At 43.6% G+C, this 27,901-nt stretch overlaps 1 protein-coding gene and 1 pseudogene across 2 annotated transcripts in view; both read left to right on the top strand.

Moving 5' to 3' along the window:
* Nucleotides 1–97: 97 nt before the first annotated feature.
* On the top strand, nucleotides 98–4,801 carry pigp (phosphatidylinositol glycan anchor biosynthesis, class P). The gene is made up of 5 exons (XM_084178010.1): nucleotides 98–274; nucleotides 372–459; nucleotides 645–717; nucleotides 1,303–1,421; nucleotides 1,723–4,801. Exons 2-5 carry the CDS (start codon nucleotides 378–380, stop codon nucleotides 1,875–1,877), a joined length of 429 nt encoding a protein of 142 aa, XP_084034136.1. The 5' UTR covers nucleotides 98–274; nucleotides 372–377; the 3' UTR covers nucleotides 1,878–4,801.
* Nucleotides 4,802–13,448: 8,647 nt separating this feature from the next.
* Nucleotides 13,449–27,901, top strand: part of LOC311143071 (biotin--protein ligase-like) — a 32,756-nt pseudogene continuing 18,303 nt past the window's right edge. The window contains exons 1-5 of the transcript in view: nucleotides 13,449–13,721; nucleotides 14,114–14,237; nucleotides 17,784–18,839; nucleotides 19,399–19,556; nucleotides 27,237–27,520. The product of the transcript in view is annotated as a biotin--protein ligase-like (transcript). The remainder of the gene's footprint in view (nucleotides 13,722–14,113; nucleotides 14,238–17,783; nucleotides 18,840–19,398; nucleotides 19,557–27,236; nucleotides 27,521–27,901) is intronic.

Genomic DNA, 27,901 nt, shown 5'->3' with positions numbered 1-27,901 from the left:
TGTTTAAATGAATTTTTACGATATAGCTAGTGCAAACATTCCCCCCTCGCTTACGTTTGAAGTCACATGACAAAGTTACAGACATCCACTTCCGGAATGTAGCGTAGCTAAAGTTTTGGATGTTGTCTGCCATAAACCCCACAGATGAAGAAGAAGCGTAGCTAAATAATAAAGACGGTTACAAGATTTAGAAGATGGTTCTGAATTTCCCTTCCTAGCCCTACGAAAAAGCGTACAGTTACTGTATCTTCGAACGAAGCGTGCTGTTGTTGTGGTGAATATCTCTAATCATACATTAGCCTGTTATAACCAATCAATTCAGCTGTGTCATATTTACCTCTATCTCATCTCTCTTTTCTGTGTGGATTCAGATTGTCATGGTGGAAAATTCTCCCTCCCCCCTGCCAGAAAGGGCCATCTACGGCTTTGTTCTGTTCCTTGGCTCACAATTTGGCTTCTGTAAGTCCCAGTTATATGTTCTTTGTGTTTAGTCTGTTTAAGGCAATGACTGTTGAAGTTGGGGATTCAATACCATATTATTCTCTGTAGGCTATGTGAAAATGCCAAATGTGCTCTCAAATGTAGTGTCAATCTGAATTTTTTATGTACTTTATGTTTTTTACCCATTTCTGCTCGTTCTGCAGTTTTGTATTTGGTGTGGGCCTATGTACCAGATGAATGGCTTCATTCAATAGGGCTTACTTACTGGCCTCAAAAGTAAGTTAATCGAAATGAGTCCACTGAACATGTTCATGATTTACCTAATAATCCATATAGAAAAATAATACATCATTATATCAGGTAGAGCTACCATACTGAATTTATTGACGTTCGGCTAATCTTTTTCCTTGAGACCTGTATTTTGTATATTACCCAAGATGGTCGTGAGCCATCACTAGCCGGCTACCACCCGGTTACTCAACCCTGCACCTTAGAGGCTGCTGCCCTATATAAATAGACATGGAATCACTGGCCACTTTAATGGAACACTAGTCACTTTAATAATGTTTACATACTGCTTTACTCATTTCATATGTATAAACTGTATTCTGTTCTACTGTATTTTAGTCTATGCCACTCCGATATTGCTCGTCCTAATATTTTATATATTTTTTAATTACATTCTTTTACTTTTAGATTTGTGTGTATTGTTGTGAGTTGTTAGATACTACTGCACTGTTGGAGCTAGGAACACAAGCATTTGGCTACACCTGCAAAACATCTGCTAAATATGTGTATGTGACCAATACAATTTTATTTGATTCGTTTTTGTTTTTTTTGTACCATCTGCTGTCTCTGTAGGTATTGGGCTGTTGCTGTGCCAATCTATCTGCTGGCTGCAGTAGTAGTCTGTGTAGTCATGTTGTTTGGGGTGAACATGATTAACACTGCTCCACTCAGCTCAGTGGACAACATAACAGGTAAGCATCAGGTTCATCTGGTTCCTCCAGATGTCTGGAAGGTTCTACAATCACTCTACTGTTGTGAATTCCTATCTTTGTCCCTGTTTTAAACCAAGAAGTCCCATTTGAGATGAAAATAAAAATGTTTTGTAGTAAGTCATGGCCAAGAAAGGAAACTCAACTCCATAATTGTATATCATAAAACAATTAGGCTAACACACGACAGTATTTACTACCTAGAAGTTTTTAGCGCTACAGGATTTTGTACCATGGATTTGTTTTCTATTAGGTTTTCTAATATCTGTCTCTCTTAATCTAGTAACCTTCACTGTAACCTATAGCCTACCTTATTGTCGAACAGATGTCTATGCCAGAGGTCAGCGGATAGATGACTGCCAGAAGAGGGCCATACCCAGATTAAAGGATGTCTCCATCAGTGAAGTGAACAGAATTTTCTATTTATCACCTCAATGACAACCAGATTTGTCGCAAAGTGAATACAGGACTAGGAAGAATGGCATTACCTCAGTGAGGATGCTGACTAAGAAAATTAACAAATAGCTGATTGATGCTATGTTTTATATGCACTGCAGAGATAATTCCTTGATGGAAAAGTGTTTTCTCATGATACTTATTAAGTATTTGTTAAGCGCTACTGTTTTTTCCCTATTGTAAATGTCTTCCAAATTATTTCATTTTTTTATTGCACTTTTCCTTTTGTTTTGGTATATGAATGATTTTGGCCTGGATTCACAAGTCGTCTGAAAATAAATCTCAGAAGCTCCTCAAGAAGAGCATTCCGTAGAAAGTTATTGGATGCAGTTTTGTAACATTTATCACAAACTTCACACACATTTTCATGTTAATATGTTCATTATCTTCTCACCAAGTTCATTTCTTAAAACCATGTGAACTGATTTTAATTATTATATTTGTATAGGACTCCAGGCTGTGGATATCCATTTCAATTATCAGAGAAATGTCAGCTGTCTTGTCACATCTTGCTATCTTTCTGTCTATAGTCCACTTTACACTCAACACCTGTCAAAGGTAACTGGAAGTGCAGCACAAATATAGACTATATGCATCATTTTTCTATATGCTGCTGAGCTGAGGGTAGACAACCAATTTACCTCTGTTTGCTGCATATGTTATTTAGTTTATTTTGCATTTGAACATTGTTTATTATAAATCAACGCTGTTGATCAATGGTATTGATCTTGCAACATACCTGTATGATATAATGGTCCACCATCCACTGTGTTGAGCCTGTGGTCTTATTTGAAGGCTCGGGACAAGCAGAGGGCATTTTTGTCGCCATAACTGGCATCACTCCTCACCGTTGGAGTTTGCTGAGGTTTTAGATGCACCTTTTCCATCACCTCCATGTGACAGGACAAATATTTGACTTGCAGATGAACCCTGGGCAGCCAGGTGACCTGACCACAGCAGCTTGCACATCATCTGTGGTCCTCTGTAGCTCAGCTGGTAGAGCACGGCGCTTGTAACGCCAAGGTAGTGGGTTCGATCCCCGGGACCACCCATACACAAAAAAAATGTATGCACGCATGACTGTAAGTCGCTTTGGATAAAAGCGTCTGCTAAATGGCATATTATTATTATTATCTGCTCTTCAACCTCTTTTGATAATCCGTCATCACGGACCACTCGACTAACTAATAAAAATGCAGATGGAATTGATAGAATTAGGGGTGTTGTGTGGAATGAGATGAATTGGTCTTATATTAATCCAATGACTGCATTAATATTGATAAGTCATAAATATGAGATCATCGACTTCTCCATTTTATAATACTTTAGCCTTTGGATGATCCAAATCGAGCATTATGCTTGTGCTTCTATGATGTGCTCCGTTCAGTTGGGGTTCAGTAGGTTTATGACCTCCTGAACTCATCAGACTGCAAGTGAAATGGTCACCTCACTATCTCCTCATCTTCAGGATTTCGCTGAGACTCCTCAATCAGTCTGCTGCCCACCTCAGTGACCAAGCCACCCACTGGGGCCTGACAACCCCCTCCCCTCTCCCCTCGCCCCTAGCTTGTCCCAGCCAGCCCACCAGACAGGTCAGCCGGCCACCTCAGCCAGGCCGCCCAGATAAACCATCATAAACAAACAAAAGGTTGGGATCAGATGGCTGGCCAGCGTTTAACCTCTGGAGGGCCACCAGGTCCTTCTCCCCTGCTTGGAAATGAAGCTGGACCTGATGATGGAGAGAGACCACTACCATTCCCCCTTGTGTGTGTGTTGGGGGGGGTTGGGGTCGGGCGAAAGACCATGCTGGCCAGTCGTTTGAGGGCCAAACTTGCCCCCAGTCTCACCTTTAGCCCAGGCTTTGATCACTGGACCAAGTGTCATTAGGAGTGATAAAGGAGTGACCAATCCAATGGTTTTCCAACTGTTTTCTGTTCTCTAAGTTCCTGGGAAATATTCAGTGGTGGACCATAATGTTTAGAAGATCCCATATAAGACCTTGGTCACTGTAAATTAATGAGGTTTGGGGTGTTTATACTCTTTCTCTGCCATTGAAATTCACTATGTTATTCATGTGAGAGATGTTATTTTATACACTGAGTGTACAAAACATTAGAAACATCTTCCTAATATTGAGTTGCACTCCTTTTGCCTCCAGAACAGCCTCAATTCGTTGGGGTATGGACTCTACAAGGTTTCGAAAGCATTCCACAGGGGTGCTGGCCCATGTTGACTCCAATTCTTCCCACAATTGTGTCAAGTTGGCTGGATGTCCTTTGGGAGGTGGACCATTTTTGATACACACAGGAAACTGTTGAGCATGAAAAACCCAGCAGCACTCAAACCGGTGCGCCTGGCACCTACTACTATACCCCGTTCAAAGGCACTTAAATATTCTGTCTTGCCCATTCACCCTCTGAATGGCAAACATACACAATCCATGTCACAATTGTCTCAAGGCTTAAAAATCCTTCTTTAACCTGTTTCCTCCCCTTCATCTACACTGATTGAAGTGGATTTAACAGATTACATCAATAAGGGATCATAGCTTTCACCTAGTCAGTCTATGTCATGGAAAGAGCAGGTGTTCCTAATGTTTTGTACACTCAGTGTATGTACTGAAAGAGTCAGTGGATTTGCAGTGTTTGACATATGCCTGTTCCTCATCCTCTATTTTGCTTGTCATGGTTGATTGGGTCTGTCTCTTCCCTTTGTACCATGAGCCTGTACTGGCTTGTCCTAGTGGTTAGCGGGGCCTTCTAGGATACCAAGACCTAAATGTTGACAGGTTCATGCCATCTGATTCTATTTGCCTTTGTGTTGCACGGTAATGTCCTTTTGGAGCAATACCTGCTGCCTAAAAAATAATAAAAGAATATGGGTCAGCCCATATTAAATTATTGATACTCACTGTGGTCTTTGCATATTTAGGAATAGTTTACTTACTAGTTTACTCCCAAATGGAATTTGCTGAATAGCAAATACCTCTAATAATCCATGAGCCAGACCCCCAAATTTGGGCCGTCGGACTCACTTGGGCCGACGATGTCTCATAGTGATTTTTTAAAGGGCTATGTCCCTAGAGTTGGATAATATGTGATAGCAGTGCAGCAATGGGAGCCTTCTGTGTTATCACCCTCTTTCATCCCTCCATTCCATTCATTTTCCCATAGGGATTTGACCCTAGGACAAACAATGTCAGTATACACCAAGTTATTGCTCGCTTATACCCTTTAATTATATATAATTGGAAAGATTAGATTTGCAGTTATCCATCAGTTAAATTTTCGGAAAGTTCAGATCAATAGAACTTTAACCGTTGACCTCTAGGGTACATATCAGAATTACCTGTATAAATGTCTTTAAAACAGAAAAACCCTGATACATTTTAAACTTTGTTTGACAAGTGGTTCTGAAAGGTCATGAAATTACCTTTCAAATTATATATAATATCACTAACTTTGAAAGCACCAGCTACAACTATTATTAAAATCTCCCATATTGTGCCGTTGACATTAGAATGTTGGAAACTTACCCATAGAATTCCTTGTAATGGGGCAGCTATGTTTTTGGATTGTAACTTTTGTGATATAGGCACCAAATTGCACAGACACAGATAGAACAGGGTTTTAAAAAGATTTGTAGATAACCGGGCCATCACAGAATTCACTCATTAACCCCACAGAAGCATTTTTTCTAATATGGCTGCCAAACAACTCAATGGGGTCTTATTGGACAATTTCGCATGAACATAACTGTATGAAATATAATTGTAGTATGCCCAAAAATATCTTCAATGTTAATAGTGATTTAGAATACACAACAACGTGAGCCAGGTGTGCCATATATATAAAGATGTTACATTATTCACAGGATTGTAGTAAGAATATGCCCAAAAAGCTATCTAAATTGCTGATTTCTGAAGATATGATCAATAATTGCAATATTTCATCTTCAAACATAATATGGACATATACATGTGAATAGTCATGGATGTAAGCTGATTAAAATGATATTCAATGTTATCCTATTAACTGTTTTCATAAAACAGAGAACTAGAAACTCGCCGCATACATTACAATGTAAAATTCCATAGGAATGCCTACACGTTTTTACCTGATGATGAGAGCAGAAAACCATTACACATACACTACCGGTCAAAAGTTTTAGAACACCTACTGATTCAAGGGTTTTTCTTTATTTTTACTATTTTCTACATTGTAGAATAATAGTGAAGACATCAAAACTATGAAATAACACATATGGAATCATGTAGTAACCAAAAAAGTGTTAAACAAATCAAAATATATTTTATATTTCAGATTCTTCAAATAGCCACCCTTTGCCTTGATGACAGCTTTGCACACTCTTGGCATTCTCTCAACCAGCTTCATGAGGTAGTCACCTTGAATGCATTTCAATTAACAGGTGTGCCTTCTTAAAAGTTAATTTGTGGAATTTATTTCCTTCTTAATGTGTTTGAGCCAATCAGTTGTGTTGTATACTGACATTGTCATAGGGTATAATCTCTATGGGGAAAATGAATGGAATGGAGGGATGCAAGAGAGAGTGATAACACACAGCAGTGCAGCAATGGTAGCTTTCTATCACACATTTTCCATCTCTAGGGACATAGACCTTAAAAAAAATCACTATGAGACATTGTTGGTTCAAGTGAGCCCGACCAACCCCCCCCCCGGCTTATGGACTATAAAATCAAGACTCAACTTTGATAACAAATGAGCTAATCTGGGTGGTTGTCATTTCTTATGTGTCTATGGTTATGACATTAATAGGACATAGAGAGGCTTTATCATTCATGTCCCATTGGAAATTACTTCTGTCCTGTCTGAGGGTATATTAAAGACCCTGACATGTGAATCAATCCTGAACAAAAGTATTCATCCATGCCCACAAGAAGTGCAGGAAAATTATACGATTTTGAAATAAATGTTTATTGCTTAACTCAAATGCTAAAATAATTAAAATTAATAAAGAAAAAAGCCTTTTAAGTTTACTTTGCATCCATAACAACAGTAATATAAAATTCTATCCACATACATTCTTTACATTTCAACCAACAAACCATCTACACAGTAACTCAAATGTCCAGCAATTTATAACACACACTTTTTCATACACACATTACAAATTATTATAAATACAAAAGATAGAAAGCATAGAAAATGTTTCACTACAAACACAAAAGGAGGGACCAGCACAAGGCCAACTTGAGTTTGCATGACAAGGTCCTGAGAACATAAGACGTTGTCAAGGAAAATTGCCATATCCAGGTTAAAGGTGTGTTGACACTGAGCTGGTGTAAACAGAATCACCTCAGTGAGGCCTCATGCAGCCAGTGACCTGGCCCTTCCCGGCTTCCTGTGGCTGTCTCAGGTGAACACCATGGATCCTCTACTACACCCTCACCGCGGAAGTATCATGTCTCCTGTGACCTGCTGCACTGTCCGTCTCCCTTGTCCAATCACCCCTGCTTGTTTCCAAAACAGCAAAGACTAGCTACCTCTGAATTCTCTCTGAGTGGATGGGACCTGTGATCCAAACTGTGTGAATTAACCTCCAGCTCTTCCTCCATATCTTCATCATCCTCCTCCTCAGAGCTGGAGTCATCGTTGTAGAAGTGGAGAGTGGCTTGGACAGGGAAACTGTCCAAGACCTTCTTCCCCAAATGAGACAGATATTCCTCAGTCCTGGACTTCGGCATGAAGAGCCTATGGATCAGATGAATGTATTTAGAATTTTTAAATACATCTGTGTTTTACTATTTAAAGAAAGTAGAATATACAAAAATTGTCTTTATAAAGGTGATAGTTACATCAAATCATCAAATTGATTCAGGACACAGCTCTTTTCCCAAAATTTGTCTCAATGTGGTTACAATACCAACTTGCGATCTTCTCTCAACTGCTAACAGTCTACATACCTGACAGGGTGCTGGAATCCATGGGCACCTTTGGTCATCTGTCTGGTTCTTGATGACACATTATCTTGGCCAAACTAAAGAGGACAAGTAGGCAGGTTCATTTTTAACTCAAATTAGTAAACCTATACAATAAAAAAGATATAGCATTTCCAAGGACCTGTGTCAGTTAAGTATTAGATAATCTTGTTTACTAGGCTACAGGTTTCTTGTGATGATAGGTTGGATGAAATTGAATTACTTCATAATTTAATTGTAGGCCTAAAGCAGTTGCAGAGAAGGGAATGTCCTTACTTTTTCTAGAAGTCCAGTTTCTCTGTGACAGGGAATCCATGGTCTCCATATTATCGGATAACTGCAAATGTTGAAAATAATTTATTGAAGTGGTTTTTACTTCCATATTCCAAGTAGGTTAAGTAGTCTAAAGATAACCTTCATACCTTCGAAGTGGCTCTTCAGACTCCCTGTATCGTCTCATGCAACTCATTGGTTGGGCTTTCATGGTGAGCGACGGCAGCTGCATATCCTGACCAAGAGGGAGCATCTTCTGTCCTCGACTGACCCACTACCTGCAAACTCCTAGACTGAGAGGCATACGGTCAGGTATGCTGTTTATCAAGGCTTTCTCATCTTGACCGTTCACTTGAATAAACAAAAGTGGAGTTGGGTGGGGGAGTCTTTGAGATCTGTCTTCAGCTGTCAAGTTGCAGGTCCCCTTCCTCCACTGGTCCCTTAAGGATATGGAAATTGAAGCTTTTCAAATGTTGATCATGAAAAGTTAGTTATTCAGATACACAAGCAATCATTTTCTGTTGTTCTCTTTTTCATTATGTTGTTTACCTTTTAGGCCCTGGCTGTCTCTGCATCTATTTTATAGGCCTATCCTATAGTTCTTGGTAAGTGTACAGGTAATATGCATTTGTACTGGGCACATTTAGATTGAATGGATTAGAATGAGTTTAATTCTAATTTAAGGAAAGCAATTGTATAATAATTGTATAACATTTGGTGAGTTGAGGGACAGTTATATGCAAACAGCCTCTCACATTGTGTATTTTCTCCTAATAGATATTTGAGTTCTTCTTTCCCTGATAGTGTTGCAAATAATCTCTCTCTCTCTCTCTCTCTCTCTCTCTCTCTCTCTCTCTCTCTCTCTCTCAATTCAATTCAATTCAATTTAAGGGCTTTATTGGCATGGGAAACATATGTTAACATTGCCAAAGCAAGTGAAGTAGATAATAAACAAAAGTGAAATAAACAATAACAATGAACTGTAAACGTTACACTCACAAAGGTTCCAATACTATGTGCAAATAGTTAAAGTACAAAAGGGAAAATAAATAAACATAAATATGGGTTGTATTTACAATGGTGTTTGTTCTTCACTGGTTGCCCTTTTCTTGTGGCAACAGGTCACAAATCTTGCTGGTTTGATGGCACACTGTGGTATTTCACCCAATAGATATGGGAGTTTATCAAAATTGGGTTTGTTTTCTAATTCTTTGTGGATCTGTGTAATCTGAGGGAAATATGTGTCTCTAATATGGTCATACATTTAGTAGGAGGATAGGAAGTGCAGCTCAGTTTCCACCTCATTTTGTGGGCAGTGTGCTCATAGCCTGTCTTCTCTTGAGAGTCAGGTCTGCCTATGGCGGCCTTTCTCAATAGCAAGGCTATGCTCACTGAGTCTGTACATAGTGAAAGCTTTCCTTAAGTTTGGGTCAGTCACAGTTGTCAGGTACAGTGGGGGGAAAAAGTATTTAGTCAGCCACCAATTGTGCAAGTTCTCCCACTTAAAAATATGAGAGAGGCCTGTAATTTTCATCATAGGTACACCTCAACAATGACAGACAAATTTAGAAAAAAAATTCCAGAAAATCACATTGTAGGATTTTTTATGAATTTATTTGCAAATTATGGTGGAAAATAAGTATTTGGTCACCTACAAACAAGCAAGATTTCTGGCTCTCACAGACCTGTAACTTCTTCTTTAAGAGGCTCCTCTGTCCTCCACTCGTTACCTGTATTAATGGCACCTGTTTGAACTTGTTATCAGTATAAAAGACACCTGTCCACAACCTCAAACAGTCACACTCCAAACTCCACTATGGCCAAGACCAAAGAGCTGTCAAAGGACACCAGAAACAAAATTGTAGACCTGCACCAGGCTGGGAAGACTGAATCTGCAATAGGTAAGCAGCTTGGTTTGAAGAAATCAACTCTGGGAGCAATTATTAGGAAATGGAAGACATACAAGACCACTGATAATCTCCCTCGATCTGGGGCTCCACGCAAGATCTCACCCCGTGGGGTCAAAATGATCACAAGAACGGTGAGCAAAAATCCCAGAACCACACGGGGGGACCTAGTGAATGACCTGCAGAGAGCTGGGACCAAAGTAACAAAGCCTACCATCAGTAACACACTACGCCGCCAGGGACTCAAATCCTGCAGTGCCAGACGTGTCCCCCTGCTTAAGCCAGTACATGTCCAGGCCCGTCTGAAGTTTGCTAGAGTGCATTTGGATGATCCAGAAGAGGATTGGGAGAATGTCATATGGTCAGATGAAACCAAAATAGAACTTTTTGGTAAAAACTCAACTCGTCGTGTTTGGAGGACAAAGAATGCTGAGTTGCATCCAAAGAACACCATACCTACTGTGAAGCATGGGGGTGGAAACATCATGCTTTGGGGCTGTTTTTCTGCAAAGGGACCAGGACGACTGATCCGTGTAAAGGAAAGAATGAAAGGGGCCATGTATCGTGAGATTTTGAGTGAAAACCTCCTTCCATCAGCAAGGGCATTGAAGATGAAACGTGGCTGGGTCTTTCAGCATGACAATGATCCCAAACACACTGCCCGGGCAACGAAGGAGTGGCATCGTAAGAAGCATTTCAAGGTCCTGGAGTGGCCTAGCCAGTCTCCAGATCTCAACCCCATAGAAAATCTTTGGAGGGAGTTGAAAGTCCATGTTGCCCAGCGACAGCCCCAAAACATCACTGCTCTAGAGGAGATCTGCATGGAGGAATGGGCCAAAATACCAGCAACAGTGTGTGAAAACCTTGTGAAGACTTACAGAAAACGTTTGACCTGTGTCATTGCCAACAAAGGGTATATAACAAAGTATTGAGAAACTTTTGTTATTGACCAAATACTTATTTTCCACCATAATTTGCAAATAAATTCATAAAAAATCCTACAATGTGATTTTCTGGATTTTTTTCCCTCATTTTGTCTGTCATAGTTGACGTGTACCTATGATGAAAATTACAGGACTCTCTCATCTTCTTAAGTGGGAGAACTTGCACAATTGGTGGCTGACTAAATACATTTTTTCCCCCACTGTAGGTCTGCTCTATATACGAAATTAGCATACCCCCAGAGTCCCTTCCCTGTTTCACACCTGGTAGTTTGGTGGATGGGACTACCAGCTCTCTGTAACCTAGAGGGCAACCAGTGGGTCCATCTCCTCTATACCATGTTTCTTGTAGGATGACAATGTCTGTATTTCTGATTTCTTTGGTCAAGTCTAGGTTCCTGCTCTTTAGGCCAAAGGCAGATGACCTCAGGCCTTGGATATTCCAGGATGAGATAGTGAAGGCTTTGTGTTCCATAAAGTGTCCAATGTGGTTAGTCATGTGGTTTGGCCTCAGACCAGTAAGTGTGAGCAGAGCCTGCTGAGCATCTGGTACATGCCATTGGCTTGGGCTAGTGTAAGAGTGGGGGTTGAGCCTGTTTGCCTGCTCACGGCCTGGGCGTATGTGTGACTTTCATGTTGAGGCCCTCTTTGCAGGAGTGGGGGGCATGGGGTGGGCAGGAGGGGCATAGGTCTGATCTTGGTTAGGGTGGGGGTGGGGGTGTGGCTGGTGGAGCTGTGGTCTGGATGTAGGTCCTCTCGACGTGAGCCCTCTATGTGTAGCTCCTGTGTGAGGTGTTGGGGCTGCAGTTGAGGGCGATGTCCTTTAGGGTCCGGGAAAAGGTGGGCACTGCTGCCTTGAACAGATGGACCTGGTCGTAAAGGCTGTTCAAGTCCAGGGTGGAGTGGCGGGCCAGGTAAACAATTGGTTTTGAGGCACAGTCACGGGAAATACTTGCATTTACCCACTGTATGGTAGTAGGGTGGAAGTATTTTCGTAGTAGCTGGGTGGCGATAACCACAAGCTTTTTCAATCACTCCCTTGAGTGCTGTGGCCACCCTTTCCTGCTGTGCTCTCAGGTTGTTTGTGCCTGTGTGTATTATTATGTATCTGGGTGACCCTAGTTGGTCCTCAGACAGAAGGTCTATGGAACTCTGGGTGTTTGGACACCAGAGTTTAGACACTGTGTGTTTGGGTTTATTTTCTTATACATGTTTCCCGTTTGAGTCCATAAGGAGTACAATCTGTGGCTTGTGTATGTCCTCAGTGGGTGTGGGGGGGTTGTCAGGAGCGATATCACGGTGGCTGACGGGGGGGGTGCTCAGAGGGGGTCGGATCCCCTGGGTTTGGGGCTCTTCATTTGTCTGTCCTGCTGTGATGTCGAGACTATGGTCAGGGTCTGGGGTGGACTGTTCTGCTGTGGTGTCGAGACTGGTCAGTGTCTGAGGTGGGCTGTTCTGCTGGCTTCTCTGCGGGGGTGGCCAGCTCTCTAATGGGTTGTTCTCTGTCACACACTATCCCCCTCAACCTCTCCTCCAGCACTCTGATCCTCTCCTCTAGTGCTCTGTTCTTCTCCTGCTCCTGCTCTTTCTCCTGTTGATGTTGTCTCACCACAGTCCAGAGTGCAGATATGTCTCTCTCCACCTCCAGCTCTGGTTGAGGGGGTGTTGTTGAGCTGGACAACTTTTTGTGCCGACTGGAGTGTGGTCACCTGCTTTTCCAGCTCCACCTGCCTTACCTCCAGCTGGGTGAATTTATCCTTCATTTCAATGAGGGAGTAGTACTCTGTGCTGGGAGGTTGACTTTCCGCTTGGGGTTGCTCGTCTGTGGGGTTGTATAATTAAGAGGTCTGGTCTGACACGCTTGGGGTGGGGGTATCTTTCTCAAGAGAGAGCTTATCCTGCTGAGCTATCTCTTTGATTATGTGAAAGTACAGCTGAAACTGTTTGGGGTTGCCCTGTACCATTACTGTTCCAGACTTGTACAGGTTGACATTGGCTGACTCAGAGTCCTCGTTGTCTAGTATCCTGAGTTTCCATCCATCGCTAACACCCCAAGAAGGGTAGTGTGTTAATATAGCACTGCACCATGCCAGGAGATGGTCTGTGTGGAAGATTAAGTTGCTTATTTCCCATTTTTATAATAGTCAGCAAAAAGTGTCTCTTGATTTTCCATAAGGAGCTTCTTTTTGTACTCTTTTCATCCCTTCTAATTTTTTACATCCAGAGGGTAATGTATGCACTCACTACTGTAAATCGTTCTGGATAAGAGCGTCTGCTAAATACACCCTCTTTTGTCGCCCTCACGTGATGAATGTTTGCGCTGCAGTCTGCACTGACCGAGCATGCTTAATGATGATTTTTAGCTGGTGTAGCCAGTCTGTCAACAACAAGGAAGTGACGGTTAGGTCGAACGTGAGCTCTGTGCAGAAAAGGCCATAACGGGCTCAGAAACTGCTTTCCAAATGTAAAGAAAATGCTAATATCGTTGTGCTACATCTACCTCTGGGTGCGCTTTCAAAAGTGCTACACAGTGGTTATCCGGAGCACCCTGCACAGACTGTGCGGGGAGAACAAAACCAGTGTCAGTAGCTTCATATTCTGTGCCTTGAATCCACAGGGGAAGCCTCTTCAGAAAGGACAACCAACCTGGCAGACAAGTGTCAATAAGCAGCTCAGTCCACCTCTGCCTGAGGAGGACGTTTTTCTCAAGTTGGGCGAGAAAGCTATTTACATAACTGAATCACAGGTGAAAAGTTTGTTTGATAGTTAGCTAGTTCCGTTAGATAGCTTAGCTAGCGTCCGGGGCCTTGACATGTAAAAAATATTAGCTACTCAGCTACAGTAGCAATGAATGGGCAAAGCCCAGATTGCCAACTTATTGTTCCATTCAGTGGACGATCATGTGAAATAGGCCTACTCCATTAGTTATCAGTTTATGCATGCTTGACGATAAATGAGGTAACAAGTCAAAATAAATCCTTTTGATGCACATTAACTTACATTATATGTCAGTCATTTACATAGTTTCATAGATGTCATAGTCTTACTAGCTTTCTAAAATATGCTTTAATATCTAGCCATACCATCAGTGTCCATACTCTTGATCAGTGTCTATGTTGTCTGTATTATTGTTCCTAGGCATGTGATGACATCAGCAAGTGGACACTGTTGTGGGGGTCTTCTCTGAGTTGTGGCCCACGGGTAGAGAACATTTCTTTCATCATAGAGGCTACGTCAGGACAAAGAGTGGGCAGCCAGGCTCGTCATCATACTACAAAAAAGAAAAAAGTATGGATCACAAGTATATTTATCAAGAAGAGAAGAAACTGGCAGGTTTTATATACAGTATATAAACTGTCAAACATATATGCGAACAAACATATCTGTTTAGTAAAGAAGAGTACTCTATGATTGCCCACTAGGCAGAAACTGGTTGAATCAATGCGGTTTCCATTTAATTTCAACCCACAAAATCTATGTGATGACGTTGAATCAACGTGGAAAACTGATTGGATTTGCAAAAAGTCGTCAACCTCAGAGCATTTTGTTATTTTGTCAGCCAACTTTTAACCTAAATCCAATGACATGGTGACATTTTTTGTTGATTCCACGTTGAATTTACATTAGTTGAAAACTCAACCAAATGTAACTCAAAACTACATGTTTAACTTTCCTCTGTGCACAGTGAGTAAGAAAAAACATAAATACACTGGTTCTATATTGCAGTGAATAGGTCCCAAATGTGTGGCACAGTTAGGCTATATCACCCCTAGACACTGAAGTCCACAATACAGCCATTAACTGTATTGAAGGTGTATGTGTGCGTGACTGAGAGGACGCATGCCTGTGCCTTTGAGAGTTTGGGAGCGGGCCTCTCTTTTGCTGAGTGGACAGAGGTTTGGAACCTGAGATGAGCCACTTTGTCTCTCCTTCCGAGTGTTTCCCTCCACTCGATTGTTCCTCATGTCTGGGTGGGACTGCACCGGACAGTGAAACCCCACTCTGTGTTCAATGGGGCTGTTCTACCTTAAAAATTCACCAAGAAAGAGAAAGCCTCTGGCCTCTTGGAAGTCATACTTTTAAAAGGAAGTCTTGAATATGGGTCGTTTCACTTTAAAAAGCACAAGAAAGAGGATTTCTACACCTACCATCTCAGATTGTTCTGAAATTGTTTCTGTAGTTAGAAACAGATAAGATAAGCATTTCTGCAACATTATTTTGTTGAAATATAATGTGAACTCTGAGAAATTAAGCTACACTGAACAAAGATATAACACAACATGCAACAATTTCAAAGATTTTACTGAGTTACAGTTCATATAAGGAAATCAGTCAATTGAAATAAATAAATTAGGCCCTAATCTTTGGATTTCACATGACTGGGAATACAGATACCTTCTAAAAAAGGTAGGGGTGTGGATCAGAACCAGTCAGTATCTGGTGTGACCACCCTTTGCCTCATGTACCGCGATACATCTCCTTTGTATAGAGTTGATCAGGCTGTTGATTTTGGCCTGTGGAATGTTGTCCCAGTCCTCTTCAATGGCTGTGCAAAGTTGCTGGATATTGGCTGGAGCTGGAACACGCTGTCGTACACGTCGATCCAGAGCATCCCAAACATGCTCAATGGGTGACATGTCTGGTGAGTATGCAGGCATCTAAAATGGCGTTGGAGGCGGCTTATGGTAGAGAAATTAACATTAAACTATCTGGGAACAGCTCTGGTGGACATTCCTGCAGTAGGCATGCCAATTGCACGCTCCCTCAAAACTTGAGACATCTGTGGCGTTGTGTGACAAAACTACACATTTTAGAGTGGCCTTTTATTGTCCCCAGCACAAGGTGTACCTGTGTAATGATCATGCTGTTTAATTAGCTTCTTGATATGCCACACCTGTCAGGTGGAAGGATTATCTTGGCAAATGAGAAATGCTCACTAACAGGGATGTAAACACATTTGTGCACAAAATCTGTGAGATATTAGATTTAGAAAATTGCTGGGATCTTTTATTTCAGCTCATGAAACATGGGACCAACACTTTACATGTTGCGTTCATATTTTTGTTCAATATAATTGATTGCACCAAAATTGTCCATTTCAATTTATAGGATTCATACAATAAAACATTTAAAAACCTCTTAACAATGTTTAAGATGCGAGGAATCCAAATAAATGGTAAAACGCCACCCACGCTGTCATACTGTGTTCAACCGTGTTCGATCTTGCATAGACATCTTGTTTCAAAAGGACCACAATGGAAATAATCCTTTATTGTGTGTTATCCTCGATGATTTTACTCATGTGCATGTATGGTTTTTTCAAGTTTTATGTGTGCTTGTTTTTTAGAATGGTCGAATTAATAAACTAAACTAAACCCAAACCCCACACCAAGCCCACCCCAATGGCAAGGTGTGCCAAGCTTGTAGGGTCATACCCAAGAAGACTCAATGCTGTAATCGCTGCTGAAGGTGCTTCAACAAAGTACTGAGTAAAGGGTATGAATACTTATGTAAATGTGATTTTTCAGATATTCCTGTTTTTGCTTTGTCGTTATGGGGTATTGTGTGTAGATTCATGAGGGAAAAAAACAATTTAATCCATTTTAGAATAAGGCTGTAATGTAACAAATTGTGGAAAAAGTAAAGGGGTCTGAATACTTTCAGAATGCACTGTATACATATGTTTTCTAATAATGCAATGGTTTGTAATTGTATTATTTTATTAGAGTTGTCACAACAGTCACTAGCCCATTTCTCCATAAAATGTTTGGACTGATAGGGAAAGTCTTCATATGAGGATTGCACCATAGGGATAGCCTTCTAAGATGAGCTGCCATTTATTGGACTAGTCAAGGAGAGTTGGGTTGAAGCATTAGGTTGCTAAGAGTAGGACAAACTGAATTGCTTTCATGGAGGACTGGCTTGACTTGTGAGGATGACCACACAATTTATTTTCATCATGAGCAAAAGCTGTTGGTTTTGTACCCAAAGTTGCAAAGAAAATGTTGTGATCCATTTGATAAACACAGGAGTCCAGCAACATGGATAAAAGGGTGTGGCAATAGCAGAAAAAGCGGCATCTAGTAGGCGCAACCTGGTGCTTTCACACTCATTTATGGGGGAAAATGCAAGCTACTTCAATGGCTAATTTCTCTGAACGGGGAGAACCATCACCAAATTAATTGAGAATACATTACATAGTATGATTAAACAATACTCCAAGGCGCAACTTCAAACTACTTGTCAAACATAGAGATCTTATACTGTTTACTGGCCATTGGGGTGGGCTTGGTGCGGGGTTTGGGGGGGGTCCTTGGGTGGCCTTTGTCTTAAACATTTTTGAGAAGATGTGAAGATGTTTGGTCCAAATCGGATGTTGGGTACTATATTTATAGAAAACTATATGAATCCTATAACTTCAAATGGACAATTTAGGTGCAATCAATTAGCTTAATTTATATATATCTTTTAACAAAATAATGTTTCAGGCATACTAATATTATCTGTTTCTAACTACAGAAACCATTTCAGAACAATCTGAGATGGTGGGTGTCTTTCTTGGGCTTTTTGAAGTGGAAGGACTGTAAGTCATTTTTTTAAAGCCTTTTTTTTGTCCTAAATGCAGTTACAGTTGTTGGCCAATGCTATCTCAGAACTTCACTTAATTATTGTTAACGCTAGGCTATATCCAAAAACATTATCCAAATCAGTTTTCCAAATCTATTATGACATTGTTTCACATTGCTTAAAACGGAGAGGGGGCCACATTTTGCAATTAAAATATTGCCCTTTGTGCCCATTTCCCCAGCAGTCCTGCTCAGAGAATCTGCTCTCAAATAACTTTTGGAGAAGGGAAAGTCAGAGAAGCACATCACTTCCCTCTCCCTCAAAAAACAGACTGAGATCATTCTCTCTGAGCCTTCTCCCTGTGAGTGGGAGGTACTCTCAGAGAGAGGCGACACCCAGCTAACACAACACAGGAAGGGCAGCCTGCTCCTACCACCAGAGGTCCATAGGGCATTAGTGGAGAGACGAGGCTCGGAGCCCCTACGAGGAGCCAGCACTGGGGTGGACAGCGGGGACTCCCTGGGCAACAACCACCAGCACATGGAGGGCCATGGCCACCACCTCCACCTGTCCAGCTGCCACGAGTGCCTGGAGCTGGAGAACAGCACCATCCTCTCCGTCAAGTACGCCTCGTCGACAACATCTCCAACCTTCCCGATGACTACGTCACGTGCATGGACAGCGGGGACGAGACTCTGGACAAATTCGAGGAGAATGAGGCAGAGAGCTTCCGTGGTCAGAGCCGGCGGGTCAACGTTAGCGGGAAGCCCCTCAATGTGCTGGTGTACACGGGTGGCTGCCAGGAGAGGTTTCAGAGGGTGCGTTCACTGCTGTGCGAGTGCATCGACATGGACAGCTACATGGTGTACCCCCTGAGGCCACAGCAGGCCCTCAGTGAACGCTGGTTGGAGAGCGTCGCCCTGCTAGTGCTGGCCTCGGACGAGCCCCTCACCCCCCAGCTCCAGGCCTGCTTCCTGGCATACCTGGAGCAGGGTGGGAGGGTCCTGGGGCTCTCCTCCACCCTCTTCCCCACGGGGCTGGCCCTGGTGCCCAGGAAGAGCAGGAGGAACCAGATCAGCAAGCTGAGCTTCACCAGGGCTGATACCACAGAGCTGGATCTGAGTGGGCTGGCCAGTGGGAGTGTGTTTGTTAGGGAGCCCCAGAGTGGTGTTGGGAGGACCCTGGAGAGGTGGAGCTCTGGGGAGAGCTGAAGGGGGACAGGGATGGTGTGGACAAGGACATGGTCATCGTCAGGGTGAAGCGTGGAGTGGAGGGAGGGGAGGCCGTGCTGTGTCAGGTAAAGTCTTGCACACCACTGTGTGTGTAGCTATGTCTCTTTATCAGTCATTGTCACGTTCGTTGAAGGACGGGTCAGACCAAGGTGCAGCGTGAAATGCATACATGTGTTTATCTTTATATTAAACACGAACAACATAACGTTTAGTCCTCAGGCTAAACACAATACAAGCCTCTACACCAGGGTTCTTCAATTCCGGTCCTGGAGGGCCGAAACACTTCTGTTTTTTAGTTCTACCTGGTAGTTAATTGCACTCACCTGGTGTCCCAGGTCTGAATTAGCCCCTGATTAGAAGGAGAGGATGAAAAACAGAGGTGTTTCGGCCCTCCAGGACCGGAATTGAAGAACCCTGCTCTACACGGAACAAGATCCCACAACAACTGATTGCCAACAGGCTACTTAAGTATGATCCCCAATCAGAGACAACGAGCGACAGCTGCCTCTGATTGGGAATCACACCCGGCCAAACATAGAAACACACAACCTAGAATGAGAACATAGAAATAACAACATAGAACTCCACACCCTGACTCAACATACTAGAGTCCCATGACTTCAGGTGCACCTGGAGACGGCGCTGAGGATGTTGCTTCGTTGGAGGGTTTTGATGAGCAACGCTTCGAGGTCCTGACGGAGATCCTCACGTCCCTGGGCCTGAGCTGTGAGCTGAGCCAGGCCCCTCCCCCCAGCCATGTCTACCTCCTCGCCACCTCTGAGGTACATACTCTACCTGACTCCTCCTCTGCTACCTTTCCGTTACAGCTGAGGCCTCTCCCAACCAGGGCCGTGTTCAGAGGTCACAAGGTTTTTGGAACGTGCAGTTATCTATTTAGAAGTCTATTGTGTAGAACAGACATATAGAGTAAGGATTCATGACTGCTCTATTCATGGAATTTTCTATTTGCATCAGTCAGTGTGTGTTGCATATGGTGAATGAATCCAACTGAATGTGACCCAGGCTTCCCTACCGTATATTTGATCAGCCACAAATTATATATATTTCTCCATTGGCCTGTGGTGTGAAAATGGCTGGCTAGCCTGCCCCACAAAATCCAGACAACTGGGTTTGGAAGCCATCAACTCTCTTGTCTGTTAGAGGTCTTACATGACTCCCATCCTCAAGTTGAATAAAAAACCCTTCTACTGCTTTACCAATGTTAGCTCATCAGTCTCTCAGCTAGAACTGTCATGAGGCTGACTGCTTTCTGCTGATCAAAGGTCTGTTCTAGCTCTACTGTTTGTGTTCTTGTGGAGCCCTGCTCTCACTTCTTATTTACTTGCCCTCTGGACACATAAACCTGTTCTAAACCTGTTGCATATATTGGACATAGATTTGCATGTATTAAGAATCAAAATGGTTTCTACATTGTCAGACCTGTCTGGAGCTGGTCTGGACTAGGGCTGCCACAATAAACATTTAACTAGACAATTATAAACTCAGCAAAAAAAGAAACGTTCTCTCACTGTCAACTGTTTATTTTCAGCAAACTTAACATGTGTAAATATTTGTATGAACATAACAACATTCAACAACTGAGACATAAACTGAACAAGTTCCACAGAAATTGAATAATGTGTCCCTGAACAAAGGATGGGTCAAAATCAAAAGTAACAGTCAGTATCTGGTGTGGCCACCAGCTGCATTAAGTACTGCAGTGCATCTCCTCCTCATGGACTGCACCAGATTTACCAGTTCTTGCTGTGAGATGTTACCCCGCTCTTCCACCAAGGCACCTGCAAGTTCCCAGACATTTCTGGGGGGAATGGCCCTAGCCCTCACCCTCCGATCCAACAGGTCCCAGACGTGCTCAATGGGATTGAGATCCGGGCTCTTCGCTGGCCATGACAGAACACTGACATTCCTGTCTTGCAGGAAATCACACACAGAACGAGCAGTATGGCTGGTGGCATTGTCATGCTGGAGGGTCATGTCAGGATGAACCTGCAGGAAGGGTACCACATGAGGGAGGAGGATGTCTTCCCTGTAACGCACAGCGTTGAGATTGCCAGCAATGACAACAAGCTCAGTCCGATGATGCTGTGACACACCGCCCCAGACCATGACGGACCCTCCACCTCCAAATCGCTCCCGCTCCCGCTCCCGCTCCAGAGTCCAGGCCTCGGTGTAATGCTCATTCCTTCGACGATAAACGCGAATCCGACCATCACCACTGGTGAGACAAAACCGCGACTCGTCAGTGAAGAGCACTTTTTGGCAGTCCTGTCTGGTCCAGTGACGGTGGGTTTGTGCCCATAGGCGACGTTGTTGCCGGTGATGTCTGGTGAGGACCTGCCTTACAACAGACCTACAAGCCCTCAGTCCAGCCTCTCTCAGCCTATTGCGGACAGTCTGAGCACTGATGGAGGGATTGTGCGTTCCTGGTGTAACTCGGGCAGTTGTTGTTGCCATCCTGTACCTGTCCCGCAGGTGTGATGTTCGGATGTACCGATCCTGTGCAGGTGTTGTTACACGTGGTCTGCCACTGCGAGGACGATCAGCTGTCCGTCCTGTCTCCCTGTAGTGTTGTCTTAGGCGTCTCACAGTATGGACATTGCAATTTATTGCCCTGGCCACATCTGCAGTCCTCATGCCTCCTTGCAGCATGCCTAAGGCACGTTCACGCAGATGAGCAGGGACCCTGGGCATTTTTCTTTTGGTGTTTTTCAGAGTCAGTAGAAAGGCCTCTTTAGTGTTCTAAGTTTTCTTAATTGCCTACCGTCTGTAAGCTGTGTGTCTTAACGACCGTTCCACAGGTGCATGTTCATTCATTGTTTATGGTTCATTGAACAAGCATGGAAAACAGTTTTAAACCCTTTACAATGAAGATCTGAGAAGTTATTTGGATTTTTACGAATTATCTTTGAAAGACAGGGTCCTGAAAAAGAGACGTTTCTTTTTTTGCTGAGTTTAGTTGTGTATGTATGTATGTATGTGTGTGTGTGTGTGTGTGTGTGTGTGTGTGTGTGTGTGTGTGTGCGTTTACGAGCACATGTGTGTGGGTGGCTGGATGGATGGATGGACGGATTGTGTGTGTGTGGCCAGGAAAATACCTGACATGGACGGAAGTGGTAGCACACACACACACACACACACACACACACACACACACCCACACACCTTATTGGTCAGTGCACAATGCAATTTCTCTATGTGAAATTAGTGAATTGACGGTTTAAAAAGTGATACAAGTCTGTTGTGTACAACCAGTCACTGCCTGGCAGGCTGAAGCTTACTCCTTCCAGTCAACTTGCGCCTGGCAGGCTGAGGCTTTATTCCTCTATTGTGTTTGATGATGATGAGGCCCCTGGCTCTTTCATTGATATTGTAATAGGCCCGCTGGCACAGTGCTATGTGCTGCTGTGGTATGTGGGGAATTTGCACTGGAAGTTAATCAGTGTTTGAGATGGATTTACTCCCCCACCTCAGAGGGATCTCCGAGGGCCCAGCCAGGCTAAGGCATCTGATGGGCCTATGAGAGCAGGAAGTGAAATGCCTCAGGACCACACACAGCGAGGCTGTTTCTGGAGGCTTCAACCTCAGAAGTTATGGGTAATGTAGCATAAAACCAAAAAGGGCTCTAGAGTCTAGAGTAGGTCTGTCAGATAGGCAGATATGCTGAAATGCCACACTTGAATTGGGAAAGGATTGTGAAAATGTCATTATTTAAGCCAGGGTCTCAAGACTGCAGCCCATGTGTTATGGTACTCTACTCTGTTGTACCCATTACTCTGAAAGACAGGTTGCTTGGAAGGGGGAGACAAATGACAGCAGAAGTTTCCCTACGCACCCTGCAGCCTGTGGTGAAATAATTATCCCCTAGGTGGAAGCAAATCTCTATTTTGCTCTCTCTGATAATTTATCATTTTTGTTGTGGTGATGCATCTTAGCAAAGAGCAAATATTTCAGTCAGTTTGTTTAATGTTCTTGAGTAGTCATTGTGTACACTTACTGAAAAATGTATTAAAGAACTTGTATGTCCAAATCAAAATCCCTTTGCCCTTGATTTATGAGCCCCAAAACTTACGCATTAGCCAATTATGTCAAATAAAGACCTCAAAACGTACCCTGGACAGGAGAGGCGCATCATACCGTTTGCCCTCCACCTGGCAGATCACCTCTGATGGGCCCACTTGAACGACTCTGACAAGTTAAGTGACTTATTTATCCATCCACTTGGCCCTAGTTGGCCTCCTTGTGCCCGACAACGTAGAAAAGGCCCAAACTGTAGTATTATTATGACTGTTCAGTGTGTTTGGACTGGGTTGTGACCTCTTCACCCCACTGCCCCTGCCACTTTGTTACAACAAACACCAGGATGATGAAAGCGAGGGCATGTGGGACTGCTTCCAGATTGTTCTTGAAAAATGGAAGGTGCTTTGTGGGGGGAGGAGGAAGACGGTGAGGCTGGTGGATAGAGTTTGCTCTGTGCACCGTGTCTTGACTAGAGAGAGTGGATGGACTGTGTGCATCTGCCAGTGCAAGCTCTGGAATTTGTAGTGCTGGTACTGGTGGTATCATTACTACCCAGGCTCCCTTGCTCTACCCCGTCACATAACATGGGTTTAGTCAGTTCCCCACGCAGACAGGTTTCATCATGGGAGGGTTTATCCCCCATTTCACTCTGCTGCTCACTTCATCAATTCTCTCTCTCTCTCTCTCCTCGCTCACTTATTCCTCCTTCAGATAGATATTTTCTAGTCAGTATAAGTATAGCCTACTTGTTTTGTGGAAGCAGCAGACACTGTCAGTGCTTTCAATAGAGAAACCCACTGAGCCCCCTCCTCCTTATCCCTGTAAGCCCAAAGATGTCAGACTTGTTAACAGTGGCCCAATAAGTCTCCAGGGACCACTCTCTCCTTTGTGATTGGCATAAAGCAGATAATTGAGGCATGCAGATAAGCGACTCTAATTGATTAACCATCACTGTATTCGCTAAATATGGATTTGGGCTAATTAGGCCATCATCCCTGTCCTCTCTCGTTGCCAAGGGGGTGCTAATCATATACGTTTGGGCAGCAGATGGTGCCTTGAAAGGTTGTTAAAAAAATTACCTAATTTGGGGAGATAAAAGGGGCACAACGTATCCTTTTTACAGAACCTTCCTCTCTCCTCTCCTCTTTATATAGTGGCCCCTGTGGGGTGGCCACCCGTCAAAACTCATGAGTGGTGGTTCTTCTGAATGATCAACTTTGTATTTCTGCTACTCCCCTCCATACACACCACTGCCACCTCCATACCCCTCAACATTCCCACTTCAATTGAGCCTGGTATTTGTAGCTCTCTCTTCCTCACGACTGAACTAAAGACAAAAGGCAAGTGAAGATGCCCCCCTCCCTCCCTTCCTGAACACTTGCTGAAAAGTGTTAGTAGATAAAATAATCGTGACAGCTCATGGTCTCATCTTCTCTAGCTCATTACCTTTAAATGAAGTGGCCAATTTACTCTCCCCTCACACGACTCGAGGCTCGTCGTCAAAATAAGTGTTACTTCTCTACTGGAAAAACGCTAGCTAGGTTTCTCTCTATTGGGGCTGCAGAGACAGAGGCCATGATGGACTGGCCAGTGTGTAATGGTGTTAGTCATTGTTGGGGATCCCTGTGGGCGACGTCTCTCCAGTGTTAGGTTAAACAAAGCACTTGACAATGAGAGGCAGAGGTGTGGTTTGCTTTTTGCAGACAGTGAGGTTCTATGGGGTATAACAATAATAATAATAAGCCATTTAGCAGACGCTTTTATCCAAAGCGACTTACAGTCATGCGTGCATAAATTGTTGTGTATGGGTGGTCCCGGGGATCGAACCCACTACCTTGGCGTTACAAGCGCCGTGCTCTACCAGCTGAGCTACAGAGGACCAGTCAATAGATGCAAGGCATTCTGTTTGCCCATGGCTAAAACTAACGCTAGAATTGGGGCCTTGGTAGCAGCACAATCTTATGCATTATGACTCTGCATTTATTTAGAATTCTACTGTTTCTTGCTGGGCTTTTAAAAATTCTCAATAAGGTAGAGCTGTTTAGTGATCATGTTTAAAGTGGTTTGACTTTAGAAGCGGTTTTGTATCCTTTTGTGTCTACAAAAGGCCCTCAGTTCATTCTTTGGCTATACATTTCACATTTTACAGTAAGGAACATCACTAGAAGCATAGTTATTTCTTTTTAACTTATTTGTAATATCCGGTAACATTACGGCAAAGAACCTGGATATTTGAAATTATAAGCTACTAGATTTGTAAAAAAAAATTGTGTGATTAAAGCAAAAAATTACTTTTAATTCACACAATTCACTTTGCTGTTTTTGGCTGGGAACAAATGATCTAGCCTGCAGTGAATGCAAGGGAAATATTCTCTGTCTGGTAGTGTCCATATACAGTATCATAGTAGATGAGGATCATGTCAAATCCCTCTGTGGAGGAAGGGCATCCGCTGACATCTTGAGCAACATGTTTAGTGTTACACATGGTTCTAAAACACGGGAGAGATGTTTTCTGGTGGGAGTCATAAAGTGTGTGACCCTTTTGATGGATGAGAAGTGACTGGAACAGAATGTTTCACCACTCTGGGGACCAGCGCCTAATTCAGCCATGTAATTGATTATCCACAGCCGTTGATTATCTAATTTAAGACTGGCTTCAGCTCGGCTTTTTAACTCTATTCATATTTCATGTTGATTGTCATTGATAAAGATGGCATCATAGGTGTCAGTTTTATATACAAAAGTATGTGGACACCCCTTCAAATTAGTGGATTCTGCTATTTCAGCCACACCGTGCTGACAGGTGTATAAAATCGAGCACACAGCCATGCAATCTCCATACACAAACATTGGTAGTAGAATGGCCTTACTGAAGAGCTCAGTGACTTTCAACTTAGCACTGTCATAGGATGCCACCTTCTAACACGTCATTTCGTCAAATTACTGCCCTGCTAAAGCTGCCCCGGTCAACTGTAAGCACTGTTGTGGTGAAGTGGAAACGTCTAGGAGCAACAACGTCTCAGCCGCGAAGTGGTAGGCCACATAAGCTCAAAGAACGGGACAGCCGAGTGCTGAAGCACGTAGCGTGTAAAAATCGTCTGTCCTCGGTTGCAACACTCACTACCAAGTTTCAAACTGCCTCTGGAAGCAACGTCAGCCCAAGAACTGTTCGTCGGGAGCTTCATGAAATGGGTTTCCATGGCCGAGCAGCCGCACACAAGCCTAAGATTACCATGCGCAATGCCAAGCGTCGGCTTGAGTGGTGTAAAGCTCGCCGCCATTGGACTCTGGAGCAGTGGAAACATGCTCTCTAGAGTGATGAATCACGCTTCACCATCTGGCAGTCCGATGGATGAATATTGGTTTGGTGGATGCCAGGAGAACACTAACTGCCCCAATGCATAGTGCCAACTGTAAAGTTTGGTGGAGGAGGAATAATGGTCGGGGCTGTTTTTCATGGTTCGGGCTCGGCCCCTTAGTTCCAGTGATATGAAATCTTAACGCTACAGCATACAATTACATTCTAGACGATTCTGTGCTTCCAACTTTGTGGCAACAGTTTGAAGAAAGCCCTTTCCTGTTTCAGCATGACAATGCTCCCGTGCACAAAGTGAGGTCCATACAGAAATGATTTGTTGAAGGGCCTCCCGAGTGGCGCAGCGGTCTAAGGCACTGCATCACGGTGTTGAGGGGTCACTACAGCCTCGGGTTCGTTCCGGGTTAAGTCAGTTGAACAGTGTTTCCTCCGACACATTGGTGCTGCTGGCTTCCGGGTTAAGCGAGCAGGTGTTAAGAAGCAGTGCAGCTTGGCGGGTCATGTTTCGGAGTACGCATGACTCGACCTTCGGCTCTCCCGAGCCTGTTGGGGAGTTGCAGCGATGAGACAAGATTGTAATTGGATTGCAATTGGATATCACAAAATTGTGGAGAAAAAGGGGGTAAAATTACAACAACAAAAAATAATGGTTTGTCGAGATCGGTGTGGAAGAACTTCACTGGCCTGCACAGAGCCCTGACCTCAACCGCATCGAACACCTTTGGGATTAATTGGAACAACGACTGCGAGCCAGGCCTAATCGCCCAACATCATTTCCCGACCTCACTAATGCTCTTGTGGCTGAATGGAAGCAAGTCCCCACAGCAATGTTCCAACATTAAGTGGAAAGCCTTCCCAGAAGAGTGGAGGCTGTTATAGCAGCAAAGGGGGGACCAACTCCATATTAATGCCCATGATTTTGGAATGAGATGTTCGACGAGCAGATGTCCACATACTTTTGGAAATGTCGTGTATGTTTTCATGGAAGGATGGGAGCCATATGATATGACGAAATATGACCATATCACTGTAACTCATGAATGAAATTAAAACCTAGGATTCCTTCAGTTACTCATCACACAGGCCTTCTCTTCCTCTGTGTCTCCAGGAGCGCAGGACTAACTTCCTGAATTGGCTGCACACACAAGTGGACAACGAGAGGCTGCTCAAGTCCTCCAAGGCCTCCCTCAAAGTGGTCCCCAGTGTGGATCTCCAGGCTGGGCCCCCCCTGCTGCCCGAGGGGATCCTGGCCCTGGTCACGGACCCCCCAGAGTTCCAGAACTGCAAGCAGTTCAGCCTGCAGACCTACAGCCAGCACCTGGAGACCCACACGCTGGGGCGCACCCTGCTCTACACACAGGTCACCCCCACCACCATGGACCTGCTATTGGGGTAATGTTACCTGCACTTTGCTCTGGGACAGGGAGGGAGGGGGGTAGCCGGTCAGCAAGGGCCAAATTCTAACCTAAGACTTAGTCCAACTTGAAGTTTCACAGAACTCTCCATTGACGTCAATCAATGATTTACGCAGAAGTACGAGTTGGCTGCACTCATATCTCTAGTTAGCATCCGGGGCTTAGCGGGTGTGGGTGGTAGATGTTGAGTTTACAAGCATTGTTAAATGAACATTGACATATACAATGACATACGCACTGTGATACCCTTGTCAGCGTAGTGCCACGAGGTGATTCTGGGATTAGTAGTGGTGTCTAAATGAAAGTGAAGTTTTGAGACAGCAGTGCAGCGAGAGCAGCATCTGCACCATTACAGGGG

The sequence above is a fragment of the Coregonus lavaretus genome (assembly GCF_964263955.1).
Source record: "Coregonus lavaretus genome assembly, chromosome: 15".
Classification (NCBI taxonomy): Eukaryota; Metazoa; Chordata; class Actinopteri; order Salmoniformes; family Salmonidae; genus Coregonus; species Coregonus lavaretus.
This window is presented reverse-complemented; position numbering and strand designations above follow the sequence as displayed.